The sequence below is a fragment of the Nomascus leucogenys genome, chromosome 13 (genome assembly GCF_006542625.1).
Source record: "Nomascus leucogenys isolate Asia chromosome 13, Asia_NLE_v1, whole genome shotgun sequence".
Classification (NCBI taxonomy): domain Eukaryota; kingdom Metazoa; phylum Chordata; class Mammalia; order Primates; family Hylobatidae; genus Nomascus; species Nomascus leucogenys.
In genome coordinates, this window is record NC_044393.1 from 60,787,601 (window position 1) to 60,814,653 (window position 27,053).

General features: G+C 42.1%; 1 protein-coding gene across 3 annotated transcripts in view; it reads right to left on the reverse strand.

Moving 5' to 3' along the window:
- Nucleotides 1–1,115: 1,115 nt before the first annotated feature.
- DOCK4 (dedicator of cytokinesis 4) overlaps nt 1,116–27,053 on the reverse strand; it is a 470,104-nt gene continuing 444,166 nt past the window's right edge. Inside the window, exons 43-53 of one of the 3 annotated variants that reach the window (XM_030826424.1) lie at nt 19,903–20,079; nt 18,957–19,040; nt 14,972–15,091; nt 14,499–14,620; nt 14,049–14,169; nt 12,354–12,435; nt 12,094–12,203; nt 9,877–9,949; nt 8,013–8,126; nt 5,181–5,242; nt 1,116–1,745 (exon numbers count right to left, since the gene is read on the reverse strand). In XM_030826424.1, the coding sequence (XP_030682284.1) occupies nt 1,287–1,745; nt 5,181–5,242; nt 8,013–8,126; nt 9,877–9,949; nt 12,094–12,203; nt 12,354–12,435; nt 14,049–14,169; nt 14,499–14,620; nt 14,972–15,091; nt 18,957–19,040; nt 19,903–20,079 (1,524 nt within the window). In that variant the 3' untranslated portion in view covers nt 1,116–1,286. The remainder of the gene's footprint in view (nt 1,746–5,180; nt 5,243–8,012; nt 8,127–9,876; nt 9,950–12,093; nt 12,204–12,353; nt 12,436–14,048; nt 14,170–14,498; nt 14,621–14,971; nt 15,092–18,956; nt 19,041–19,902; nt 20,080–27,053) is intronic. The other 2 variants (XM_030826425.1, XM_030826426.1) reach the window with 2 other exon arrangements.

The following is a 27,053-nucleotide window of genomic DNA, read 5'->3' on the forward strand; positions in this document are numbered from 1 at the left end:
TATTGTCAATTGAGTGTTATAAACAGTCAGTAAAAGAAAAAACAAAGATATAAAATACATTACTACATACAAGGTGCTTTTTTTTCACACTTCTACAACTGCGGCATTAGCATCCCTATCTAGACCTAAGATGCTATGTTGCAATATTCAAGCTAGAGAAGTCTACTGCAATCCTCCTTCAAGAGAAAGACGACAGGTCAGCTAAGACAAACTCCACTCGTAAAAGTGGAGAGTCGTGAGGAATTTTTTATTTTGTGCAGGATTGAAAGTTCATGCCCTTGCCTTTTATAAGTCCTTTTGCCATTTAATCGTGCTAATACATTTTCACGAAGTTTTTTTTTCTTCACTTAAGCTATTAATTTAATACTGTCCTGTATCGATTCCTGAATTCTTGCTAATGGGGCACAGTCATTTGTGCCTCTTTAATACTTCAGCATTTGCTCTTTAATACTTCAGCATTTGCTCTTTAATACTTCAGCATTTGCTCTTGTTCAATGACAAATTTTATATAGGAAACTATCAAGAAAGGAAGCGCAAAATTCAAGTAAACATTTCTTCTGGAGCCTCTTGCTTAATCTAGCTGATTGGAACTCTGAAGCAAATTGCACCTTGAAAAGAAATACAGTAGATACCATGGTGTCAGGGTAGTAAGGGATTTAGCAACCAATTCACAAAATAGAATTTTAAGAATGTAGACAGCAGTCAAACAGCAAAAGCAACCTTAAAGAAGTATTTTGTTTCAAGAACAAAACAATTATTTCCAGTCCCAAGCTTTGCAACCCCTTAAGTATACTGTCTTGCTCGCCTGCTTGAACTTTAATTCTGATGATCTGCACTGATAAACCTTGCCTTATTTACAGAAGTCTTCTAAAATAAGGACCACTGTGTTAGGATGTGCACTGACTTAATAAGCTTTCTCCAAGTATCAAGTATTCAGTAAAAACGATACAACATTGTCACACATTGTATTGTTTGACAATATCGTATTGGTTTTAAGATTAAACTATATAAAAAAAAGTGAACATAAAAAGGTACAAAAGGAGTCTTTATCACTACCACTTTCAAATGAGAAACGTTTTAATGAAATTCAGCCATACTTCATTTAACATCTGGCGTTTTAGATCAGCAACTTTTAATATTGTGCAACATGATATTAATAAGCAAGTTTTAATTCCATTCATCGAAGGAGCTGAGTAAGTTATTAAAGTGCCTACACTAAATGTCTTCTCATCATACTTATTTTGTAAACGGGCAAAGAATGCATCGCAGGTACATAGAAAAGTGACTTATAACTGAGAGACCTTGCGGGGCAGGGGCCTGGGCCGCGGGCCGGGGTCAGTCCTCCGGGCCCCATTCTCCAGGTGCATGGATCGCGCTGCCAGAGGCTTGGGGGGCAGCGCGGGCGGCTCCGGCGTGACGGGGATGGAGAGGCTGTGAGGTAGCGGGACGGGGCGCCGTAGAGTCCGCTCATAGACGCTGTACGGGGGCGGAGTCTTGCTCTCCTTGCGCACTGGCTCCTCTCCGCTGTAGCTCGGCACTGGCACCGGCACCGGCACCGGCACGGGCACGGGCAGGGGGGCTGACTGTTCATTCACCTGATTTTCAAAGCCTGAGGTTTCCGACGTGCTGCACCGGCTGAGAGAAGAAATCCCACTGCTGTAGCTGCCCGACAAGACAGGGGAGTTGGAGATGAGTCCTGGAGAGTGGTACTCCACTGGAGAGGGGGTGAAAGACTGCACAGAGCCCTGCTCCGGGGAGAAGGAAACGAGAGGGAGACACAGCATTGAGTCGTGAACGCAGACGCGCTGAAATGCACGCCCCCACGCGGAGGCCCCGGCCCCCAGCACCCCCAAAGCTGGCTGCATCAGGAGATGCAGCCTTTAAGGAGGTGATTAAGGTAAAAGGCCATTATGGTGGATCCTAATCCAAGCTGACTGGTGTCCTTATAAGAAGAGACATTTGGACACACAGGGAGACGTCAGGAATGCGACACACAAAGACCTTGCAGGAAGGGCGGTCTGCAAGCCCAGGAGAGAGGCCTCGGGGAAACCAAGGCTGCCACGCCTTGATCCTGGACTTCTATCTGCCAGAATTGAGAAAATACATTCTCAGTGTCTAAGCCACCCAGTTTGTGGTATTTTGTGAGGGAAGCCCGGGCAGACTAATACACTCACACTCAAATTTGAGTGTTGTCCTTTGTAGCACTGAAAATGCACACCAGACGTTTATCTGCCAGGGCCATCAGTCCTTGAGTTCAGTTCACACCGCCCAGTTTACTCCTTATCATTTTCAGATAGAGGAGAAAGGAGCTGGGCGTGGTGGCTCACACCTGTAATCCCAATACTTTAGGAGGCCGAAGCAGGGATCACTTGAGGCCAGGAGCTCGAGACCAGCCTGGGCAACATGGCAAAACCCCATTTCTACTAAAAATCCAAAAAGTTAGCTGGGCGTGGTGGCTCATGCCTGTAATCCCAGTTCCTCTGGGAGGATCACCTGAGCCTTGGGAGGTTGAGGCTGCAGTGAGCCGTGAGCCACCAGTGCACTCCAGCCTGGGCAACACAATGAGACCCTGTCTCAAAAAAATAAATAATTAAAAAAAGGTATCCACCAAGATAATCTGGAGGCACACATTAGTCCTATAGTTTGGAAGAGAGGGAACTGGCCAAAAAAAACCCCAAAACCCAGAAAACACCATAAAACCTTTGGGGGCGCTATTCACTTTCCCAGCTCAGCAGGGCATGCTGCAGGCCAGGAGCCAGGGCTGCTGAGCACACTCAGCTCAGAGGACCCAGAGAGTTCAGGAGGAGGAGCAGAGGCACCCGAGGTTCTGCACCTCATTTCTCCAGCCATCACTCCAGACTCCTGAGCTGAACTGGCAAACTGGTAGCCCTCCGGCTGTAGCCTGTGATGTGAGCTGTTTCATCAGCAGTGTTTTTTAAAAACTTAATTTAGTTAATTTTTAACATTTCAAATTTCACATGAAACTCCAGAATTCTGGCAGTTCATAAAGAACTAGAAGTTCTGGCCACAATGGAACACATTCTCTTAATAGAATCTTTAAAAGCTGAGCAGGGGCTGTCCCTTTTCACTTTGCCAGTCCCCACTACACCAGGTGGGGACTACGCCCGGCCTCCTTCCTTCATTTATGTCAGCTGTCTGGCCCCATTTGGCATCTGAGTTTGTTACTTTCCCAGCTGGTATCCCAAGGAAAACGAGCCCTAAGAGAGATGCTCTGTGAAAAGAGGGTTCTGCTGGGAAATGCCGCACACTGTACACTCCTTGTGTATATTCGCATTTTCAAGGCTTAGGAAAAAGGAATACAAATAATTTTGTTCAGCCCAGTGTTTTCCACACTTACTTGACTATAGACCTGTTTTTCCCCGCTTATTACATAATGTCCTGGAAAACTAATGTTCTGTGGCGTACACTTTGAGAAATGCTATCTTAAGCTAACTTGACTTTGGTTTCTCTTTGTAAACAAAATAACGCCAGTAGATACACATCCTGTCATTTAGTAGGAGCCTAGAATTAAGGCCAGTTAAGAGTTCCCAATTTGCTGCTACCTCTGTCAAAAGTTAGACCTGAAATTCAAAACATGGCAGGTCAGCTCAGTCTTTGCTGTAGGGTTAGACCCATAGTTTGATGGCTGGCTGAGGAAAATCCGCAAAACCCCACTAAACTCTATCAGTTAAGGCAGCACACTGCAAAGCTAGTAACATGGTAGCAGTGTGCCCCCTAATGAAACCCAGGAGGTATAACACAAATGTTCGATCTGTGTTCTCTTCAAACCCTCCATATAAAGACATGCCTTCGGACTGCATATGGCCAGTAAAAATGTACACAGGTCTGCTGAGAGACAGTATATACCAGCTTGCTAAGACTATTACATAGCTATTCAAACATTTTTAGCCCTTGGGTTCTTTTTAATGTTTTAAGAATTAATCTCTAATACTTTCTTACTACCCAACAAAATTTAAGTTGAAAAATACAGACGACAATTCCATAGCAACGTGTGGGAGCTCTGTGTGAGTAAGGGTAAATGTAAAAGTGTGGAACAGCCATGTTGCTTTCCTTTCCATCACATCGAGGTGACAGGCTATGACTTCCAGAGTGAATGCTGTCACAGGTACTTCATAATAACAGCTGCATTACAGAATGAGAACAAACGAGCAAATCACTTGCACTTACCCGCGAATTTCTACATCAGAAATTCTGGCAATGCAAGGGAACCACACTTCTTTGCAATTTTCTCCATTTTGTGGGGGGAGGCGGGTTGTTTTCCCGTTTCTCAATTTCTATCAGCAACTATTGTTAGCACCACAGATGCACTGGATCGCAACCTGCCCCTATGTGTTTGTAGAGGCTAATTTGTCTTTTGCACATTAGCTAGAACTAGCTCATCAACACACAGGACGTGGAGCGTGTAAATCCTGAGTCACTCAGGTACAAAATCATTCTTTCGACACACTTCATATTTGCCTCTGGTGCAGCAGTTCTGAACACCAATCTCTCACGTACTGACAATCCTTGAAGCCAGTCTGATTCAATTTGGATAGAGACTAAATATTATTCTTTATCTTCATGAGGGATTTTTTATGTTTAAAGATGTTAAATAGCCCATGTCTACAAACCGATTCAAATGTCTGACCTTTACAGCTTTCCAGTTTGTTCCCTAGAAATTTTTAAAATCCATATTACTGCCTCGTTTTTCATGATCAAGTATGTACTTCTAATGTAAATGAGAAACTTGGTATAAAATATTAAAAGGGAACATTAGGTTTGGCTTTGACAAAATGGGTTTGGCTGATGATAAAGGCAAAAAGACACAGAGAATATTTAGTAGATCTTGATACTGATGTTTCTCAATCTAAGTGTGTGTGTGTGTGTTTGATGTGCCTTAAACTAAAAGGCCAGGCTGAAAATTTCCTAGGAGGTACATTGGACCACATTCCTTTCCTAATTTAGTATATGCACTGACTTCAGTTTGCACGTTCGTGGAGGAGGCACCCAGAGGGGAAAGTCCAGTGTCGTTTTTCTCAACCAGCTTCCCCTATCCCTGCTTGATAAGTTCTTTGCCTTGTCCCTGCAAATTAAAGCACCTTTTGATATATCTAGGATGAGTCTTAGAGAAAAAGAAACCTGGGCCAGTCTCTAGTTTCAGTCGACAGAAGGGCCTTTACCTTCAATGGAGATCGCCCGGCAGGCGAGGGGGATACTGATGTCGTGTGTCTTGCTGGTGAGGCTGTCAATGGGGAGAGAGATAACATTTCAATTAAGAAAAACCAGACGATTGACTATCTGCACATGCCCTCTGTGTTACAAACCCAAACAGATGATCCAGTGCATAAGGACCTTCTAAGCAAAGGGGGTGGTGAGGATGGGGGAGAAGCTAAATGATGCCTGTCTAGAATGGGCTCTCACAAAGGGCAGCACTGCCAAGATACGGGAGCATCAGTGAAAAGTTATCATGGCATATATGATGCTTTGACCAAATGACAGGTTCCCAAACGAATCCAATGTCCTTTCCACTTCCCCAAAGTCCAGGTGCTTCTGCACTGTTTGATCTATCTCATAAAGTGCTTTTGGGTGTGAGATGCTAGGGAGCAGTACTTGGGGGACAGCTGTTGACTTTGGCCTGAGCACCAATGGGAACACCATGGCCACCCTGACAGCCTGGAACAGGTCTATGGGAATATATTTAATCAGCTCCCCGCAACAACCCCAGTACTCCCCAAATAGGTAGAAAACCCTTGGCCATGGCCATACAAGAGGTGCATGGTTTTCCATTTCTTCCCCTAATGCTTGTACTCAGGTCTTCCCATTCATCCCCTGGTGGTGGGTCTCTACGGATTTCATCATGGTGGCCAAGAAGAGCGAACTGTTTGCTTTTTCTCACTAGATTTTCAAGTCCTACACCTGGGACACAGCATGCGTGATAGCACTGTTCCTGTGTGCGTGCTTGTATAGCAAATCCAGCTCTCTAAAGCATAGCCCTGTATGGTAAAGGCTGGCTGTGACACAGTCAACAGGGTGAAAGTCAGCCACATTTCTTAATTCCACAGAGACATTTCGGTGAACTCTGGGTATGTTGCTCTGTGATTAGCTGCCACTCTCCCAGCTGTCACAGTGAGGTTTGTAACTCAAAACTTACTGAAAGGCTGTAAGGAAGAAAGACAGTTACAGAGCCCCACAACAGTGACCACAGATGATGACATAAGAACAGACCATGACAGCAATCAGTGCAGAAGGGATGGCAGCCCTGCCAGTTAACTTGGGAGCGGTAAGGTCATCTGTGTGCTCTGGGTCCTAAGGGGTCAGGGAGAGTGCTCCATGATCACACTGGTAGCGTGCAGCCTCTCTCTTGCACTCTTGAATGCTGGGGCATGCTGTCAGCACGTGTCACATTCTAATACCAGCCTTAGTTCTCCTATCCTGTTGATTGTGGGTGCTGATTATGGAAGAAAATCACATCTGTATGAGGAGGCTGATCCTGACGGAGAACTATATTCCTGCCTTAACGGTGGCAGAAAGTTGATTGTTCCCTGGGACCCTCTTCCTCTTGACTCAGGCAGTTGCTGACACCACTATGGTGGCCCCTGCAACCACAGCACATTTGCATCAATATTACTCCTTAAAAAATGCTTTTCAGGTTCTCAACTTTAGGGACACAACCAGGTTTAAATTGGAGACTGCCTGAATATATGTACGTTGTGAATGAGATACAAATAATTTGGTCAATAAGTTTTAGGCCTCTGTACACATACTGATGTACTAATGCAGGTGATCAATAAGCTTAAAGTTAATTCTTGTTTTCTTTGAAGACCTCGTATGTCTCTCAAAAATTATTGGTGGCTTGACTTTTGGCTTTGACAAGTATAGAATAAACTGGGTGGCACATAGTTTATTGTATTTTGTGGCAGGGGTCTCACTTTGTTGCCCAGGCTAGAGTGCAGTGGCTCAATCTTGGCTCACTGCAACCTCTGCTTCCTGGGCTCAAGCAATTCTCCCACCTAAGCCTCCCAAGTAGCTAGGACTAGAGGTGTGTGCCACCATGCCTGGCTAATTTTTTGCATTTCTTTTTGTAGAGATGGGGTTTTGCCATGTTGTACAGGCTTGTCTCGAAACTCCTGGGCAAAAGTGATCTGCCTGCTTCAGCCTCCCAAAGTGCTGGGATTACAGGTGTGAACTACCTTATTTGGCCCAGACTGAAGTGCAGTGGTGCCATCTTGGATCACTGCAACCTCCATCTTCTGGGCTCAAGCCATCCTCCCAAGTAGCTGGGACTACAGGTGTGTACCACCACACCTGGCTAATTTTTGTATTTTTTGTAGAGATGGGGTTTCGCCATGCCCAGGCTGGTCCCAAACTTGTGAGTTCAAGTGATCCGCCCACCTTGGTCTCCCAAAATGCTGGGATTACAGGCGTGAGCCACCACACCTGGCCAAGATTTTGCTGCTTAAACGACCACCTGAGGGATGCAGTACCCTGAATCAACCCTTTGCGAAATATAGTCCTTGCATAAAGACCTCTCGAAGCAACAGATAACTATGGATGCAAAGTTAATGATTCTGATAAGCTCGTGGAGTATAACTGTTAGTCAATAGCTATTTAGAGGCAACTGGAAACTCTGGCATCAGTCCTGAATAAGACTGAAGAAAGTAGCTGAGTTAGCAGAGGTTGATGATAAGAATGAAGTAGTTCAAAGTGAAGGTTAGAGAAGATGCTAGTGGCCTACCAAGGTTAGGGTGCCTCCCCGAATTTGAGAATGGTGGCTTGGTAAAGAGCACTCGATAAAATCTGTCCGAGAGGCTTACTTGGAACGGACCACTGTTTCACCCCGTGTAATAGAAGTTCAGGAAAGAGGGAGACAATTGTCAAGGAATTATGCAGCTACTAAGGTTTTTATCCCAGAAATCAAATGCCTACCTTTCTCTCAGGAATTCAGGACAAGCTGGAGTAGTCAATAAAAGTTATTTTATAAAAGTGATTGTTCAAATGCTTCAAATACCCACCAGTCTGTGTGGGTCTTGGAGGGACAGGGGGAGAGATAAGTTTCCCACTATCCGACATGTTCTTGGCTTCCTTCCCACTGTCCAGGCTCCAGCTGCTAGGGGTGGGGTTCACAGCTGGAAGGGAATAACACAGCTAAAAACACACGGTCCAGCTTTGCCCTTCCAATGCTTGAGATCTTAGAAGAAAGTCAGAATTATCCAGAATGAAAAAATTAACTGGATGAAAAACAAAACAGGAAACTTCTTGAATACTAAACCTTTATTTAATTGGCTGCCCAACAGAGTTACCATTTAACTGGGCGCTAACAGGTCTCTCTATTTCCCTTAATGCTGTCAAAGGGAACTACGAATCTTTACACTGGGGTGTAAAACTTGCTGAGAATGACAAATGTGTTTAGATGCTGGATAACGGACGGAAGATGCAGTCACTAGACTATTTTAAAAACATTTCTGGACAAGTGACACCTAAAAATGGAGAAGGCAATGACATACTAATATTTTAACTATTTGGCAGAATTCTTGGGAAAGAACAGCCATGCCACATTATCTCACTGATAACTCCTTGAGGAAAGAACTCCTTCTGAAATCAATGAATCACACTGAAATATGTCCTTAAAAAATGATTTGGAATACGGACAGTATCATTCTTATTTTGTAATTTGTCTGCTCTGTGCTTCGGTAAGATGCAGGAATATGGGGCAATCCTGGCAGGAATAGGGGCAGGACACGCTGGTTGTAAACAGCCGCTATGCAATGAGGTTTACAACATCAAATCTGAGGTCCAGTGACTCACTCCCTGTACAGACACTGCCATCTGGTGGGTATGTTGAGAATTTCAACATTTTACCACTCCACCATTTTCATTTAATGGGATGGAGTTGTCACTCTTAAAATTCTTTTTCTCTATTCTTTTAAATTTGCATTGTGGTTTTCTTTAGTAGAAGGGGTGAGAAAAATACCACATTCCTTAGTTCTACTGACAAAGATCAACATGTGACTTGTAACATTAAAGCTAAATTTGTGTTTTAAAATAATTTTGCCTAAGACTTCACTAATTTCCATCTCCCAAGGAAAGTTCTAATGTATCAGGTGTACCCAAATGACAATACAGTTTAGTTCTTAATGAGGGCAATTAAAAGGCACTGTCCCAGAATATTTCATTAACGACTCTTGATTCATTGGTCTGGGGAACTGCTCTTACTTTTGAGGCTTGACCCTGAGAGAGGTGAATGGGTGACTTGCTGCAAGCCCCGACCCCGTAGCTGAGGAAATCACGTTTAATCTGCTCTTCATCTTCTGCTGTGTTGCAGACTGATCCTAATTGGCTATTTACTGCTATCCATGTGTTTGGTTCTCGTTTTGTGTGACCTTGAGGCAGGGCACACTCCATTATGCACTGGATTGCAATTCTTAAATGGTATTTAACTGTACAAGAGCCGTATCTGAGTCACAACAAACAACACATGAGTTGGCTGAATGAGCTTTGTAAGGGAGACAAAGGGTGGGACCACGGAATCGATCTGGAAGTAGCTATTTTCATTGTGCTGAACAAGGAGCCTAATTGGCAACTTTGTTTCAGGAAGAGGAGGCATTGCCTGGGTGACTCACTGGATGATAACAAAAAGCCATTAAACACAGGCGTTTCTATCTTGCTCAGATTCTGCTGTTAAAATCTTATAGGAAAACAGCTTTTGAAGAATGATCATGAATAAATCTGTCCTTCATTAATCCCCTAAAGAGCATACTAGTCCTGACATTAAAGAGCTAGAGCACTGCTTTCCACACAGACACACAGAAGACTGGAGAACATGAGGATAAAACAAGCCCTTACACATTCCAGGACTGACCATGGGGCTGGCCTTACCTTTTTCAGGTGCAGAGAGATTTGGGTCACTGCGTGGCAAGGCCCCGTCTCCAATATGATTAAACAGCATCCTCTGCAAAGGTACAAGGGTTGATTTTTATGATGTGATATACGGGCATGTGAAACCTTTTAGAAAATGAGATTATTATCCCCTCAGTAAAACTTTTCGTTCAAAATAATTTTTATAGGATATGATGAGCCTAGGAACAAATAATTTAATTATATTTAAGTAAAAAGGGGTGGGAAGAGCCTTAGGTTTTGAGAAAGAAAAGAGTGTTTGAAAAGTTTGTATTACATTTTAAATATAAATCGTAAATGTTCATAATAAAATGTAAGGTAAAAAATAAATAGTGAATAGCAGGTGTGCTATGAAGTTCTTTTTTTTCTTTTCTTTTTAGAGATGGAATCTCACTATATTGCCCAGGCTGGTCTCGAATGCCTGGGCTCAAGCAGTCCTTCCACCTTGGCCCCCCAAAGTGCTGGGATTACAGGCACGAGCCACCACACCTGGCCTGTGTGGACTTCTTTATAAATACAAATGCTACAGTGGTGATATAAACAGAAATAAGAATTAAAGGAGAAATATTCAAAAAATCACTAGTGAATGAAGTTTAACCCCTGCATGTTAAAAATCCTTTATCAGGTAAAAAATATATGAAATAATTGATAGTCTACAATTTTTAACTTATAAAAATGCCAGTTTTACATGGTTTTACCTAATATATTAAATAGAAAGTGCCAAATCCTTAAAAGTAGATGTACTACAGCAATGCGCACTATTGAAATTTTGGCAACATATATACTGCTTCCAATTTTACTAAAACCAGAAAACTTGGGAGGCAAATCAGAGAAGGCTTTCAGAGTTGCCCATGCTGACAACAAGTTATCCTGGAGCAGAACAAACTGAGAAATTCCCTTGCAGCATCATCAAGTGACAAAGGGAAATAGCTAGTCCAGCCAAATGCACTCAGATATAATTTCTGCAAGACATCAGCGCTGTGCAGAGGCGGTACCCTGGGACTTTCGGGAGCATCACACAATCAGCAAAGACAAACCAATCAAGCCAAATCCCACTCTCTGTCATCCACTTCCAGATGTGCCTACAGACTTCTGCCAGGATGGTGTAGAAAAACAGAGAAATTAGCTGGAGTAGAAATAACTATTTTTCTCTGCTCCTAAACTATTCCCAAATCTTTAAAACTCAGGGCTACCCATGAATCTTCAACTTTGAAACCACCCTTCAAGGCTCTCAAAGTGCCCAAGGGCTGAGCCCAAGCCTCTGCTCTCAGAAAAACAGGCATCACTTCAAAACCAAGTTCAGGCAGGGGGTGAGGGCCATGCTCCCTTACTCCCATGAGGAGTTGACAGGGAAAGACCCAGGACTGAACCGCTCTTTTCTCATGCATTGAAGAATGGCAAAGGCAAACAAATTGCTCCTATACTCATGGGTACCCAGAAAGGAATCGACTGCAGCTCTTTTAAATAGGTCTAGGCAAAGGCCAAGACTGCTGGGCAGGAGAATGCTTCTCTTCAAGGGTATTTTCCTAGTCTAAGACATTCCCCCAGACTTCTGGTACATACACAGGGCATGCAAACACACACAGGCACTTTATTCACCCAACTACTTTGCGTAATGTTTAAGCAGCAGCAATGAAATAGATCAAGGAGGGTAAATGTCCGATTTCCCTTTTAGCATCACTGCCAAGCAACTACCATGTGTCCCTATCAGAAATATGGCTCAGGGCTGGGCGTGGTGGCTCATGCCTGTAATCCCAGCACTTTGGGAGGCCGAGGCGGGTGGATCACCTGAGGTCAGGAGTTCGAGACCAGCCTGGCCAACATGGCAAAACCCCATTTCTACTATAAATACACAAATTAGCCATACGTGGTGGTGGGCACCTATAATCCCAACTACTCGGGAGGCTGAGACAGGAGAATTGCTTGAACCCAGGAGGCGGAGGTTGCAGTGAGCCGGGATTGTGCAGCTGCACTCCAGCCTGGGTGACAGCGAGATCCTGTCTCAAAAAAAAAAAAAAGATGGCTCAGGCAGAAATTTCTAACCATGGGCAGAAAACAGAGGTGCAATCTTCACCAGCTGGATTGGTCTGACACTGCCCAGCTGCTTGCTTTTGGCAGCTACCATGTGTTTCTGCAGAGATAGGTAAGCAATTCCAGAATCGTCCTTGTTTTCTAGTTTCTCTACCCTACAAGGAGTACCTGCGAAGGCTCCACAGGTGTTGGATAGATGGCACTGCATGGTCTCTCTCTTGGGGACAGGCAAGAGTTTTCTCGGGAATGTTTGTGTTTGTCAGACAACAAAGGAGAAGCTGGGAAGAGAAGGAGAGAAGATCATCAGCATGGTAGTGGTGCTGCACCTGTTTGGAGGCGAGAGCCTGAACGTGTGGCAGCTGGCCACAGTTCCCAGGACTGGAAGGTTCTCTGGGCACCCTCAGTCTTCCCCACACTCTGGCACTGACCTCTGGCACTCGATGGAGCAGAACTTGTCACATTAGGTGAAGCCGAGTGAGTAGAACTCAAGCTTGAGGTAGATGGACTTGGCTGGAAACACACAGGGAGCTATTATCACACCCTGATTAAAGGCTTCCCACAACACTGACATATTTGAAACAAAATCGACTTTTTTTTCAAAGTAGCAAAAAAAAAGTCCATTTAACAATATAGAAAATCTTAATAACAGATTGACAAAGAAGTCTGCATGAATTAATAAAAAGTCTGAGATTTTGACTCCTGCCAAAGGAATGCCTTCATGTTAGATTCAGCTACACACCGTGACTTTGTACCAGTTAGCAGCGCATTCCTTCATTGAGGTATAAGTAGAATGACTTCCAGCCTAGGGCCCAAAAATAGGTGAGTGCGTCTAAAAGGCATAAAATGTGCCTTCTTGTTATCGCAAAAGTATGTTCAAAGCATGAATTTGGAAATATGTGTTATGCCTCCTTTCCAAAGATAGTGGTGAGGAAAATTTCAGCTTAGTCTTACTAAACTATCATAAATGCCATATTAGTAGTGTTTAAATAAAATGTTTGGTTGCAGGAGTTATACTCGCTCTAAAATCCCTAAAAACTACATTTTTCTTGTATAAAAAAAAAAAAAAAACTTTGGAAACTTTCTGGTATGTACATAAGTAAAGAGAATTTTAAAACAGACCCTCAAATCATGTCTTTTTTATCTTTTTTCTTTGAGACAAAGTCTCGCTTTGTTGCCCAGGCTGGAGTGCAGTGACGTGCTCTCAGCTCACTGCAACCTCCTCCTCCCAGGTTCAAGCTATTCTCCTGCCTCAGCCTCCCGAGTAGCTGGGGTTATAGGCATGCGCCACCATGCCCGGCTAATTTTTGTATTTTTAGTAGAGATGGGGTTTCACCATGTTGGCCAGGATGGTCTCGAACTCCGGATCTCAAGTGATTTGCTCACCTCGGCCTCCCAAAGTGTTGGGATTTACAGGCATGAGCCACTGCACCTAGCCAAATCATGTCTTCTTAGAAAAGGAAAAAAAAAAGCCATTTTGGAATGCTAAGAGGGGCTGGACGCAGTAGCTCACGCCTGTAATCCCAGCACTTTGGGAAGCCAAGTTGGGAGGATCACTTGAGGTCAGGAGTTCGAGACCAACCTGGCCAACATAGTGAAACCCTGCCTCTGCTAAAAATACAAAAATTAGCCGGGCATGGTGGTGCACGCCTGTAATCCCAGCTACGTACAAGGCTGAGGCACGAGAACTGCCTGAGCCCGGGAGGCAGAGGTTGCAGTGAGCCGAAATCGCACCACTGCCCTCCAGCCTGGGAGACAGAGTGAAACTCGTTAAAAAACAACAACAAAAAAGGCGCAAGCTAAGAGGCAGCTAGTGAGCGGCGATACACTCTGAGAGTCCCGGACTGCAGAAGGAACTTGGGGCAGGTCTCAGAGCTGAACCCTGTGCAGCGTGCCTGGGCTTTTCCATTGCTTGCTGATGTCGTCTTAGAGTGATGGGGCAGTTTTAAGAGAAACGTCTTTGTAGACTCTAGAGACCCATAAAGCAAGAAGAGTGTTTAAAGGTTTGTCCTTAAGCCAAGTTCTTGCTTGTTGGTCTGTTCATCAGCACAGCAGAATGAACAGAAACACTCATGACTGAGACAGAAAAGGAATAAACACAACCAGACAAAAAGCTAATTAAGTACCTGCATGTTAAAGACTTCGTCAGAGCTTTCTGATTGCCCTGTAATATTGCTTACTTCAGCAGAAGCTTGTGAGGACAGTGAGGAGGAAGAGTATCGGTTGACAGCTGGGTAACTTAACGGGCTGTTTCAGGGGGAAAAAAAAGGTCATTAACTCAGTTTCCAAATTGTACTTTATCATGTGCTAGAATGCTATGAAACCAAAGTGGGGAAAATACATCCCATTTTGTTTTCTCCTGTTTGCCTCAATACAATCAAATGTTTGAGTTTATTTATTTCTCATGCTGTTGCTGTTTTACTGGTGGCAGATGTCTGCAGCTGCCTCGCGCGCGGGTTAGTTATTTCATTAAGAAATAGCGTATTTGACAAATTGTGCCATAAAGAATGAGAGAACCATTCCAGATCATCTTGTGGGTGAGGCCAAATTGTAAGATAATTTGCAGTATGACTTACCTGCGTCTAGGAATTACCCTGGTACCATCTGGGCTCACAGAAGCAGGTGCTGAGTTTCTACACACACGAGGGCTTCCATTAGGAAAATGGACAGGACTGGCTTGCATACAAGCAGAGAACTCCTAAAGATGTAGTAAAGGAAATATCTCATTACAGTAATGATTTGGGCAAAATAACTTATGAGACAGGTTAGCATACTAGGCACACATCCTAATTGTCATCAAATCTTTACATAGGGAGCTATTAAAGCAAGTTCCAGTATTATTTGGCTTTCCCTCACTTACATTTGTGTTTTTCCAAAAGGAAAGCCTTGCAAATAGCAGACAAGGCAATTGTATTTGAGGGCTCCCTGCTAAAACAGTGCAGTTTGGTAGAAAAACCAAAAGATGTCACTATTGGATACATCATCATCCCTTTAACAAGCAAACGGCAGTGATCAGGCTGCCCCGCCATGGACACCTAAGTATACATACCTGTATCCCTAAGCTCGACTTCATCACAAAGAATTGGTCAACCAGCTTTTTGTGAAGGGGTCTCATATCTTGAGGTACAAACTTCTCATGCACGGCCAAACCAAATTCCAGAATCTGTGCCTTAATTAACAACATAAGGAAAAAACCTCACATCAATGACTACCTCTCACTAAGTGCCTGCTATGGGCCGAGCACTTTACTACGCATTTCGCTTGCATTATTGCTAATCCTCTGCCTCTGACAAGGTGGGAACAGTTGTCACTTTACAGGTGAAGAAAAACTAAGGATCTGAAAAATCCTGCATGGATAAAAGACAAATGGGGATTAGAACTTGGTTCTGATTTCAGACTTAATTTTCCTACTCCCCCAGGCTTCTTTCCCATGTATTTTAGATCTATAATTACAATGCTTTGTAACAGTTATGTGTCCCTTTGGCCCCTTCCTTCTCTTCCCAGGGTGAAGAAATAGGGGCATGCGCTGCTCCCTGTTAAGAGGGCCGGCAATTCTCCCCTAAGGATCTCTTCTTTGCATGGCACCCTCTCCCCCACATTTCCCTCTCTCTCCCACTAGGTTCCTCTGTGCTCACCCATCCCTCCCACAGACTTTCAGAATCTGCCAGGGAGGATGGAAAAAACAAAAAGGCATTCTATGACAGTTTCTATGCTTCTTGTTTTTGTTTAAAAAGATTATTCCTGGCTAGGCGCGGTGGCTCACGCCTGTAATCCCAGCACTTTGGGAGGCCAAGGCGGGTTGATCACAAGGTCAGGAGTTCAAGACCAGCCTGGCCAACACAGTGAAACCCTGTCTTTACTAAAAATACAAAAATTAGCCAGGTGTGGTGGCACGTGCCTGTAGTCCCAACTACTAGAGTGGCTGAGGCAGGAGAATTGCTTGAATCTGGGAGGTGGAGGTTGTAGTGAGCCAAGATCATGCCACTGCACTCCAGCCTAGGTCACAGAGCTAGACTCTGTCTGAAAAAGAAAAAAAAAAAAAAAAACCAAAAAACTATTCATATTCATTTATAATTCAACAAGAGAGTAGGTCCTACTTAAAAAACTTTCCTGCTGTGAGGATCGGAAGAGATAAAGGTAAACATTCAACCTTCTTTGTTCAACCATCAATAATGTGTGATTCCTTTGATTCGAACAGCAGCTGTCTTTTGTATTTAAAAAATGCTCCCCACGCTAACACGGTCAAAAGGACAAATTCCATAGACTGGGAGGAAAATGAATCCTACATCACCACAAGGTTTTGTTGTTATTGTTGCTGTTTTTAATCTTTGCAGCTTGTGAAGATTTTAGGTTGAAAGCTCAGGTCAAACAGGACTCACCCTGGTGGGTTGGGGCATCTGGCTCCTTCCCTAAGGGACCGGGCTCTGGATGCTGCCCACTGCCAGCACATTTGCATAACAAATATCAAGGATGCCTTTGAAAGGCACACTTGGACTGCAGTCTGTCTGAGGCATAAAGGGAGAGGCTACATCTGTGATGAGGACATGGAAGGGATGTAGGAGGTGAATCTAAACATAGAGGCCCCCAGTCTTCTCCATTTTAAACACTAGCGTTAGGTGACCTCCCTTTTGTTCACAGAATGTTGCAAGTTGGGCTCTCTGGGAAGTAGACTCCAGCATGGATTTCATAATGTTTATCAGGGTGTACCTTGGGATTGATGCCTGTCATGGGGAGGGACAGAAGACGGACTTGACAAGAAAAGAAGTTGAGCTGCACAGCAGTCCTGTCAGCTGCTGCCAAACCCAAGGGACCTCTGGAATGTTTTAAAAAATTTATTTGTATTTTAATCTTTTTAGAGACAGAGTCTCACTCTGCTGCCCAGGAAGGAATGCAGTGGTGTGATCATAGCTCACTGCAACCTCAAACTCCTGGGCTAAGGTGATCCTCCCACCTCAGCCTCCCAAGTAGCTGGGCCTACAGGCATGCACCACCATACCCAGCTAGTTTTTAGGTTTTTGTAGAGATGGGGTCTTGCTATGTTGCCCAGGCTAGTCTTGAACTCCTGGTGTCAGATGATCCTCCTGCCTCAACCTCTGGACCTTTAATGGTCTGTCGGAGTTGTCCTGTATTGGTCCCAAATGGCCAGGCTTTCTATTGCTTCCTCAGTATGGGATGTGCACCACTGAGAAGGTAGCAACCTTGGGCCAAGTGGCTCTCTGCAGCAGAGGTAATCCCTGAAGGGCCCGACAGCTGGAGATGTCTGTTGAGAGCCACATTTCCTGCAGCTGAGGCACAGTAAGTCTGTCCTGGAAGGAGCACTGGGGTGGTGCATGTCCCTGTCCTCTAGAGAGCTTATCTGAACTACTTTGCAGAGGTCCAGAGAAGGATGATGCCCTCTCCAGTCCACCTCCCCACAGGATGGTGAGACTTGGCCAAGGTCACACTGACAGTCATGTGCACTGCTTGTCTTATAATAGAGATCTCTCATTTCCTAGGCCATGGCTCTTTCCACAAGACTTCAGGAACAAAAGCAGGACATAGAAGAAATAAAGGTTCCCTGGTTTTATTTTTCTTGGGAGTCTTCTTGACCCTGAGCTACCATTTAATTCTGGGGAAATAATTCAGTCAGGCTGAATCCAGCAGATACAGTCCTGGGGTGAAGTGAACCATTCATAAGGGGTAAAACACAGATCTTTAAAAATCAACAAAGGTTAAAGTCATTGCATAATCCTAAGTATTGGATGACCGAAACTGCTCACTTCTAGTATCTACAAACACCCAGAGTCACGTTGGGAACTTGACTTATTCTTTATTTCCTTACAGATCAGCTTCAAGTAATTCTCCCCTCTCTTCTGTGGCCACCTCTCTCCCTGCAGTATTAGGTTTTGTGGACTAAGCCTACAGAGCATAAAAAATGGATGAAAACCAGACACAACCTCATTTTCTAATCCAAAGAGCACGCTTTACTTATTAATTTGGCATTATCGAGTAGAAAGAGATGCCTTTGCCATGTTTCATCACACATATTCCACTTTTCACAGGAATCAAATGTCTTTATTTCCTGTTTAACACAGGCTTCCAACCATGTCTCCTACCTCAGAGGTTTTCAAACCATTTCAGACTATCAATAGGGACACAGTAGGCAACAGATTACTCATTCCAGTTCTTTGTACTTGATGGTTCCAAATAAATAAAATAAACCACGCTTCTCTGGGGTAGAAAATGATGAGTTGTATCTAGTTTTGTCCATATCATGTAACCTGTAGGTTTACTTTGCAAAATATGACACTGCTTTAAAGCAAGGTCTATTGATTGCCCACTTCCTTATTATAATGCTTGAGTAACAATCTCATTCATGCACTCATATTTGGAGTTGGCCTGAACTTTTCTGAGCGCAGAATTTTGAGTGAAAAGTTGGCATCAAGACTACAGCAAGTCTCTAGGAAGAGAACATTCAAAGAATGTTTTAAGAGACCACATGAAGCTGTTTGTTTCACAGGTTGAACATCCCTAATACAAAAATTGGAAATCAGAAATGCTCCAAAATTTGAAGCCTTTCGAATGCCAACATGCCACAGGTGGAAAATTCCACACCCAACCTCACGTGATGGGTTGCAGTTGAAACTTCATGCACAAAATTATTAAAATATTATATAAAATGACCTTCAGGCTATGTGTATAAGATGTATATGAAATAATAAATTTTGTTATTTGACTTGGGTCCCTCCCCCAAGATCTCTCTTATGTATACGCAAATATTCGAAAATCTGAAACACTTACGGTCCCAAGTATTTTGGATAAAGGACACTCAACCTGTAACTGGCTGCCATAGTCTACTCATTGTTAACTTAATTTTTGCATCCGAGTGGGAAGAAAGTAGAAATTAGCAAGTTGGGATATATTACAGGAATATGTCACCCTTGCTTGCCAGCTTCAGTTAGACCACTGACGCAGGAAACCACGCAGAGGGGGCTCTAGGTAAGCGAGCACATATCCAGGCAAAATAGAAGGGGGTTGGCTTCTGCTTCCCTTACCTGCTCAAGCATCAGCTCTCTTAATCGTGCAATTTTCTCCCCATCTTCAGGGTGACTTAAGATATATTCTTTGACAAAGAATGCCTAGTAAGGGAAAGGAGAATCAGTCTACTTCAGTGGAGTTACAAGACAAGTCAAAGACAAGTTGTTTTTAAAGACCTGGCATCTTTATGGAAATGACACCATTATAAACCACATTTTGGGACAGATGGGCTGATTACTAATGTAGGTGGTTGGTCAGAATGGGAACATAAGGAAAGAATTGTTAAAGGAAGATCAGTGATTGTACAATAAGTACCCTTGGTAAAATAAAGAACAAGCCCAAATCAGTAAGCTATATGGCTTGTATCCTAAAACAAACTGCCTTAAGATTCAGTGTGACCTAGATGGTGGCCTTACCTTTCAGGGTACTATATCTTTCTGTTTAAGAGAGCAGATGAAAGTTCCACTTAAAGTATCGTCTAAGCAAGATCGGTCTTGTCTTTTTTTTTTTTTTTTTTTAAATAGAGATAGGATCTTCCTATGTTGCTCAAGCTGGTCTCAGACCAAAGTGCTGGGATTACAGGTGTGAGCCACTGAGCCCAGCCCAGATCAGATTTTTCTATGCCCATGAACTTCTTTGCTTAGACAGACAAATTATTTTAGATGGATACTTATTAAACAGTCCTAATGTCCTTTCTACTTTTATTCATGCAAGAATGCACACACACATACACACACACAAACACACACACATTTTTATTATCAAAATATAACATGTTGGGAAAATGGAGTTACTGGGCAATTACAAATGACTGATGTTTGCTCTGTTTAACAAAGGACTCTGTGTCAATTGCAGCCCTGTGTTTGCGTGCTGATATGGGTACATAATCTGAAAAAAGATTCATGAAACCCGAAGAAGTCACAATTGAAAACTTTCTCTGAAACAACAATACCTAATCCTTACCTCTTGGTACCTGGAAACGCCACCATTAACTGCAGCATCTATAACTCCATTCAGGCACATAGTCAGGGGATTAATATTCTGCATCTGTCTTGTCTGACACTGACTAATCAGAGTCTTCAGCTGCTGATTCTTATTTTCCAGCACTTCAATTGCATTTTCCAGAGGACTCATTTCTACCTGAGAAGCAAATGAACATAAATATATATTGAATTTGTGACATTCAAGAAGAAAGACAAAGTAGTTTATCCATGTTCTGAATTATCTGTGCTCCCCCTTGGCTTTCATCAATATCAGGGGCCATTCTGTGGAACAGACAAGGATGTGGAAGTCAAGTGGGATGTTCATTAGCAAGGTTTGGAAAGGGCAGGTAATTATACTTATTCATTGAAATGTGGTTTGGATAATCATCAATTCTATATTAGCACTGCAACAACCAATTTAATCCTTAAAATAATATCCAAGCATCTCGTGTCTTTTAAAACTAGTTTTTTTTTTCTTTTGAAGGGTTAAATATTCAGAGACCCTGAATATTATCACCTTTGTCATGCTTATTTGATACAAAGCACCATGGGAGCTTTGTATTTATGGATCCTCTGATGTCAAGGAGCTTTCAGCCCAGTTGGGAAGATGGGACACATGCCACATGAACCTCGTATGTATATATAACAGCACCATAAGGTGGCACAGGATGGCACACAGTTGGGAATTATAGAAAACAAGATAATATATACTGCAGGATCTATTTGTTGGAGAGCCAAATAGAATCATAATGACTTAAAAATTCCAGGCTCTCTGGAGGACTTAATTGTGAAAATGATAAAAGTGCTCTTCAAATGTATGTCATTGGAACTGCTATTGCCTTAAAGAGAAGGTCTGCCAAGCTCTCAGCAATCAAGTAATTCAGGATTACAATTAGCATATTTAAATATTGGTTCATTCAGGCAAGGAAACAAATTAGAGTTTTTAAAGGTCACTTAGATCATCTTAAACCAACACTGAAAAATCCTAGAATATTAAGACTGAACATTCATCAAAGACATAAAAAGAAGGGAAGATAAGCAAGAACATAGAAGATTTTGTAACGTGTAACCATCAAAAAGCACATGTTCAGGGTATATAAGGATTCTTAAAAACCAGTAAGAAAAAGGCAAACAACCCAATAAAAAATGAGCAAATGAATTCAACAGCCACTTACAAAGGAATACATTCAAATGGCCAGTAAACAAATAATGAAAAGGTGTTGGGCCTCATTTGTGATCAAAGATGTGAAAAATACTACTACAATAACATACTACTAAACACCCACTGAAATGGTAAAAATGAAAATGACAACAGCAGATGAGAGTGAGATTGTGAGCAATGGACTCTCAATTACTACTACTGGAAGTTCAAGTTGGTTCATTCACTTTGGAAAAACAGTTGAAGATACGTGTGTGTGTGTGTGTGTATATATATATCGATTCAGAAATTCTAGGCATATAAGGAAAAGTGGAGTAGGAGGTTTGTGCACATGTGTACCAGGAAACATGTACAAAAATGTTCATAATCTCCAAAATCCATATGTCCATTGACAAGAGAATAAACATATTATGATGTGTTCATGGAATGGAATAGTATACAGCAATGAAACAAACTTCAATCACATGCAATAACATGGAAAAATATTACAAATAACACTGAGTCAAATATGTCTCAGTAGAACACAAGTAGTATGTTATATAAAGTTCAAAACCAGGTAAAACCAAATCGACTTGTTTAGAGAGGCAAATAGGTGATACACTAAGCAAGGGAATGGATACCATAAAAGTCAGGATAGTGACTACTTTTATGGTGAAGATGGAGCTATAATTGAGAAGGGGTGCACGGGAGGCCTGCAGGATACCGCTGGAAATGTTCTGTTTCTTTACCTGAATGGTGGAAAATGGGTATTTACTTTCAGATTATTTGTAACACTAAACCTTTGTTTTATGTACACAAAACCTAAACCATAAAGGAAAAGTCTGAGAGCTCTGAGTAACTGAAAGTTAAAAAGTAAGCAAAACACCTTAGAACACAGAATGGTGGTTCCCAGGGGCTAGAGGGAAGGGGAGAGAACTGCTGTTCAGTGAATATAGAGTTTGAGTTTTCCAAGATGAAAAACTTCTAGACATCTGTTGCACAACAATGTATATATAGTTAACACTACTGTACTGCACAACTAAAAATGGTTACAATAGTAGATTTTATGTGCTTTTGGCTATAAGAAAAAAGCAATCTTCATCTTCATAAATTCAAATGCTATTAAAAATCAAATTTTCTAGGAAGTAAATAAGATATAATAAACACAGGCAAAATACAAACGACTTGGAAAATGTTTCCAACATGAAGGATGGACAAAATGTTAATATTTGCCAAATACTGAAGAAAAGAGACAAACGATATGATTGGTATAGAGTACATCAATATATGAAAACACATCTTCACTTAGCATTCAAAAAATGCTGAAACAAAACATCCAACCCCAGTATAATTTTGGTCTATTATTTGGAAAGATTAAAATATACAACACTTAGTGTTGGAGAAGATGCTGGGGAAATAAGTATTCCTAAGACTAGTTATCCCCTCTAGACAGGGTGTAAATGATATATCCCATTGCTGATCCATGAATCAGCGGTTACAGTGGGGATACTTTTGATTAATTCACTTCTAGGGAAATCTAAGGGGACGGTCAAAGAAGTGTGCAAAGATATGTGATTGATAGAGTGTTCACCAAGAATTACTTTCCTCTATCCTTCAGATTATAATCTCTAAATACTGTTCACCACTAAAATGAATAAGGAGTCATTGGAGAAATAGCTGCTTTCAGGTCTGAGGCAGGAGACGTTCAAGTGATCCTAGACCACCTCGTCTTACCAGGAAGGATGGTAAAGGTAAGGATGGGAGGAAAACATGAAAGTATCTGGCCTGTGATCCATTCATTTTCTTTACTGGGGAATGTCCTTAAGGGACAGAAAAGACAGGTGACTATGTCTTATCTCTTTGTCAATTGAACCTTCAAGTAAACAGACTAAAAATAATTGCTAGGAGGAAGAGATGTTATCTACAGAATGCCCTAAAGTCCCTAGTCAAAGGATTTCTTTAAGTAAATAAACCAGAATCCATGAGGCATGATTACAGAATGTCCCTGAGAAGCTTTACAACTAACTCTCTGGAGTAGAAAATGGAATGTTTCATAATTGACACTTCATAATTTAAATGTGCTTCTGAATGAGGAACCCTGTGAACCTCAGGGACTCCACCTATAATTCTGAATTATTACTGATGTGGGGAAGAAAGACCTAGCTAGCAGACGATGTGTGATGTCTCAGAAATCTCGCTGCTTTATCTGAGCATCCTGCCTGCCTTGAAATTACTAGTAAAGCTTGATGCTGGGAGGGGTCACTGAGTCCTTTGTCGAATATGACAATCAGATCCTGTGTGTTAGCTCAGTAACAAAGACTATTTGGATACTGTGAAAAAAGACTCAGGAGCCATTTTGAAGATGCTCCCAACAGGCAAAGATGGAACATTTTTAAATTTAATAAGAATAACTGCCATGGATTAAAACAAAACAAATATATCCATGAGTTACTAATGATACTAAAAACCAACCAAACAAAAACCCCTCCGGTCGCTTTTGTAGAATACAGCATTATCTTTCCTGTACCTCAGGGTAATCAAATATTTAGTGAGAGGACATTCCTCTTTACAGAGTATTCCAATGAGGAAATAAACATGAAATAAAATATCACTATTTTGCAACCCATAAAAGATTAATGGATGTTGGCGGCTGCCAACATCACACACACACACGGCAACCAGTAGCACATAACACCAAGTATGAAATAGTCTTGTGAAAATAAAAGCAAAACATTTTATCAAGTGTCTAGTTCTAACTACCAATTTACAAGGAATACAGGTGACAGAGAAACATATTAAATGACTTCACTGGGATGCAGTCTGCAGAATCCATACGTACAGAAACATTTCAGGATAAACAATCTAGTTTCTTCAACAAAAAATAAGGAAAGTGATGCAAGGGGAAACTTATAGATTGAAAGAGACTTAGAAGACATTTCAATCAACTGCAATGCATGGCCCTTATTTAAATCTGGATTCGAATAACAGAGTGAAAGTTTTTTTTTTTCTGTTTTGAGACAGTCTCACTTGTTCTGTCGCCCAGGCTGGAGTGCAGTGGCACAATCTTGGCTCACTGCAACCTCCACCTTCTGGGTTCAAGCGATTCTCCTGCTTCAGCCTCCTGAGAAGCTGGGATTACAGGCGTGATCCACCATGCCCAGCTACTTTTTGTATTTTTTATAGTGACAGAGTTTTGCCATGTTGGCCAGGCTGGTCTTGAACTCCTGACCTCAAGTGATCTGCCTGCCCTGGCCTCCCAAAGTGCTGGGATTACAGGTATGAGCCGCCATGCCTGGCCTAAAAATATATAATTTTTATTTTTTTAAAAGAGGGTTGAGACTGTCACCGAGGCTAGAGTACAGTGGTATGATCATAGTTCACTGTAACCTCAAACTCCTGGGCTCCAGTGATCTTCTGGCCTCAACCTCTGGAGTAGGAGGTTGCTAGGACTGCAGACATATGCCACCATGCTGGCTAATTTTCTAAATTTTTTGTTGAGACGGTGTCTTACTACGTTGCCCGGACTGGTCTAAAATGCAGAATAAAAGACTTGGTAAAGTGTGAACGAACACTGTACATTTTATGATCAAGTAATTATTGTTAATTTTTAATGTGACAATATTTCAGGTTTTTAAAAATAAATATGAATACTAAAATATTTGTAGATGAAGTGTTATGACATCTGAGATTTACTTCAAAAATAGTCCAGTTGAGAGGGAGCAGGTAGACGTGTAGATGAAACAAAACTGGCCTTTTTGATGGCTGTTGAAGCAATGATGGGTAAGTCAGGTTCATCATATCATTATACATTTTCTCTATTTTTGCATGCTATAAATTAAGTTTAAAAAGGTCACTGGCTGCCATGTACAGAAGAGACTACAGGGATAAGGGGGAAAGCAAATCTTTTAGGAGGCTACTGCAGTAATCAGGCACTGGGTGGCGCTATTGGGGGGGGGCGCTGAGGAGTGGTTAGATTCTGGGTATACAGTATTTAGAAAGAGGCACACTGTTTCCTGATGGGCAGGATGTGGTATGACAATATTCTCGTGATCTTTAGTTGGATTTTTAAAAAATCATTTATGGATTCTAAACTATAAATGTTTGTCTTGATTAAAAATTTTTTAATGAGCTTAGGTTTTTTTTTTTTGAGACAGAGTTTTGCTCTTGTTGCCCAGGCTGGAGCACAGTGGCGTGATCTCAGCTCACTGCAACCTCTGCCTCCCCGGTTCAAGCGATTCTGCTGCCTCAGCCTCCCAAGTAGCTGGGACTACAGGTGTGTGCCACCATGCCTGGCTACTTTTTTGTATTTTTAGTAGACACGCGGTTTTACCATGTTGGTTAGGCTGGTCTTGAATTCCTGACCTCAGGTGATACACCTGTCTCAGCCTCCCGAAGTGCTGGGATTACAGGTGAGCCATGGCACCCAGCTGAAATGAGCTTATTTTTTAATCAGGACAAAAACACTTTTTTTGGGTTTTGAAAATAATAAACTGCAGAGGAAACAATAGTTCAAAGGCATTGATATCTTAACAAAAGTTGATAAGCTATGGGGGGGGGGCCTATGATTTAGAAAATAAAGGTCCCCAATTTCATCTGAAACCTTTGGTGCCACATGTTTCAGAATTAAGAACTTTTCAGATTTTAGAAAGGAAGTATAGGGCCATATATGGTATATTATGTAACCCCTAGCAGGATCTAGGGCAGGTTACTTTAATCAAATGCATTACATTAATAAGGCTGGGCATGGTGGTTTATGCCTGTAATCCCTGCACTTTGGGAGACAAAGGCTAGAGGACTGTTTGAGCCCAGGAGCTCAAGACTAGCCTGAGCAACATCGTGACACCTCATCTCTACAACAAATCAGAAAATTAGCCAGTTGTGGTGGCACATGCTTGTGGTCCCAGCTACTTGGGAGGCTGAGGTGGGAGGATCACTTGAGCCCGGGAGGTCAAGGCTGCAGTGAGCCATGATCATACCACTGCACTCCAGCCTGGGTGACAGAGCAAGAGCCAGTCTCAAAAACAAAAACAAAAAGGAAATACATTTCTAAAGTGAAACACAAGAACATTCACACTAAGTGAAATCAAGTTAATAAATGGACTTGCATTAGAAAAGCTTGAGTGTATTATTAGCAAATGAGCTTTGGAGCCAAACAAATGAAAACATCTCTTGGTTTTCAGATGTGGACATCTGCAGATGAGGAATTTCAATTCAACGTGATGTATTCGTATTGAGTACCTACTACCTGTCTCTGTTCTTGAAGACCTTCTACACTAGGAGTTAAACCAGGAAACCAATAGCTTTAATTAACAGTGAGGACATTCTAGGCAGCAAGAACAAGAGAAAAACACAAAAGCTGTTAAGAGTGGGCTGTGTTCAGGGAACAAAACAGCTGAATTTGATTTGTTCCATTTCATGGAACATAAGATTACATATTCTAATAAAGTAGGCAGCTGATGTTTGAAAGGTTGTGTTTAGTAATGCTCCTTTTATCATTATCAGCGTGCTATTTTTTATTAGCATTGTATGTGTGTATGACACTTCCAAGGGCTAGGACCATTGGTGAGACTTCACAGGATTTAATGCTCTGGGTAGTAAGTAGCTAAAGGCTCTCTGGATCATTAATGCAGCATGGATGACTAAAAACACTTCTATAAGTTGGACCCATGCCATTCAGCGGGAAGCATAATAAGACTTTTTGAGCACTGCATTTAGCAGTCTCCCCACTTCCATGGAAGGTACCAGGGCACAACATGTAAGCAGCCAGCTTTTGGGGACTCTGGACCTCAGACTGGACAAGAATACAACTGTACTGATGTAATCTGCTGAATAGAGTTCAATTTTAATTTTTAAATCCTTAGCTTAATTGAATAGGATAGGCTGAGAGAAGTTTCATTGCTGAGACATTTCAGGTAAGACAAACAATTCTTGAAAAACAATTTGGTCAGGAGCTGTTCTTTCTTCTGGATTGACAGAATAGGCTTGTGACCTAA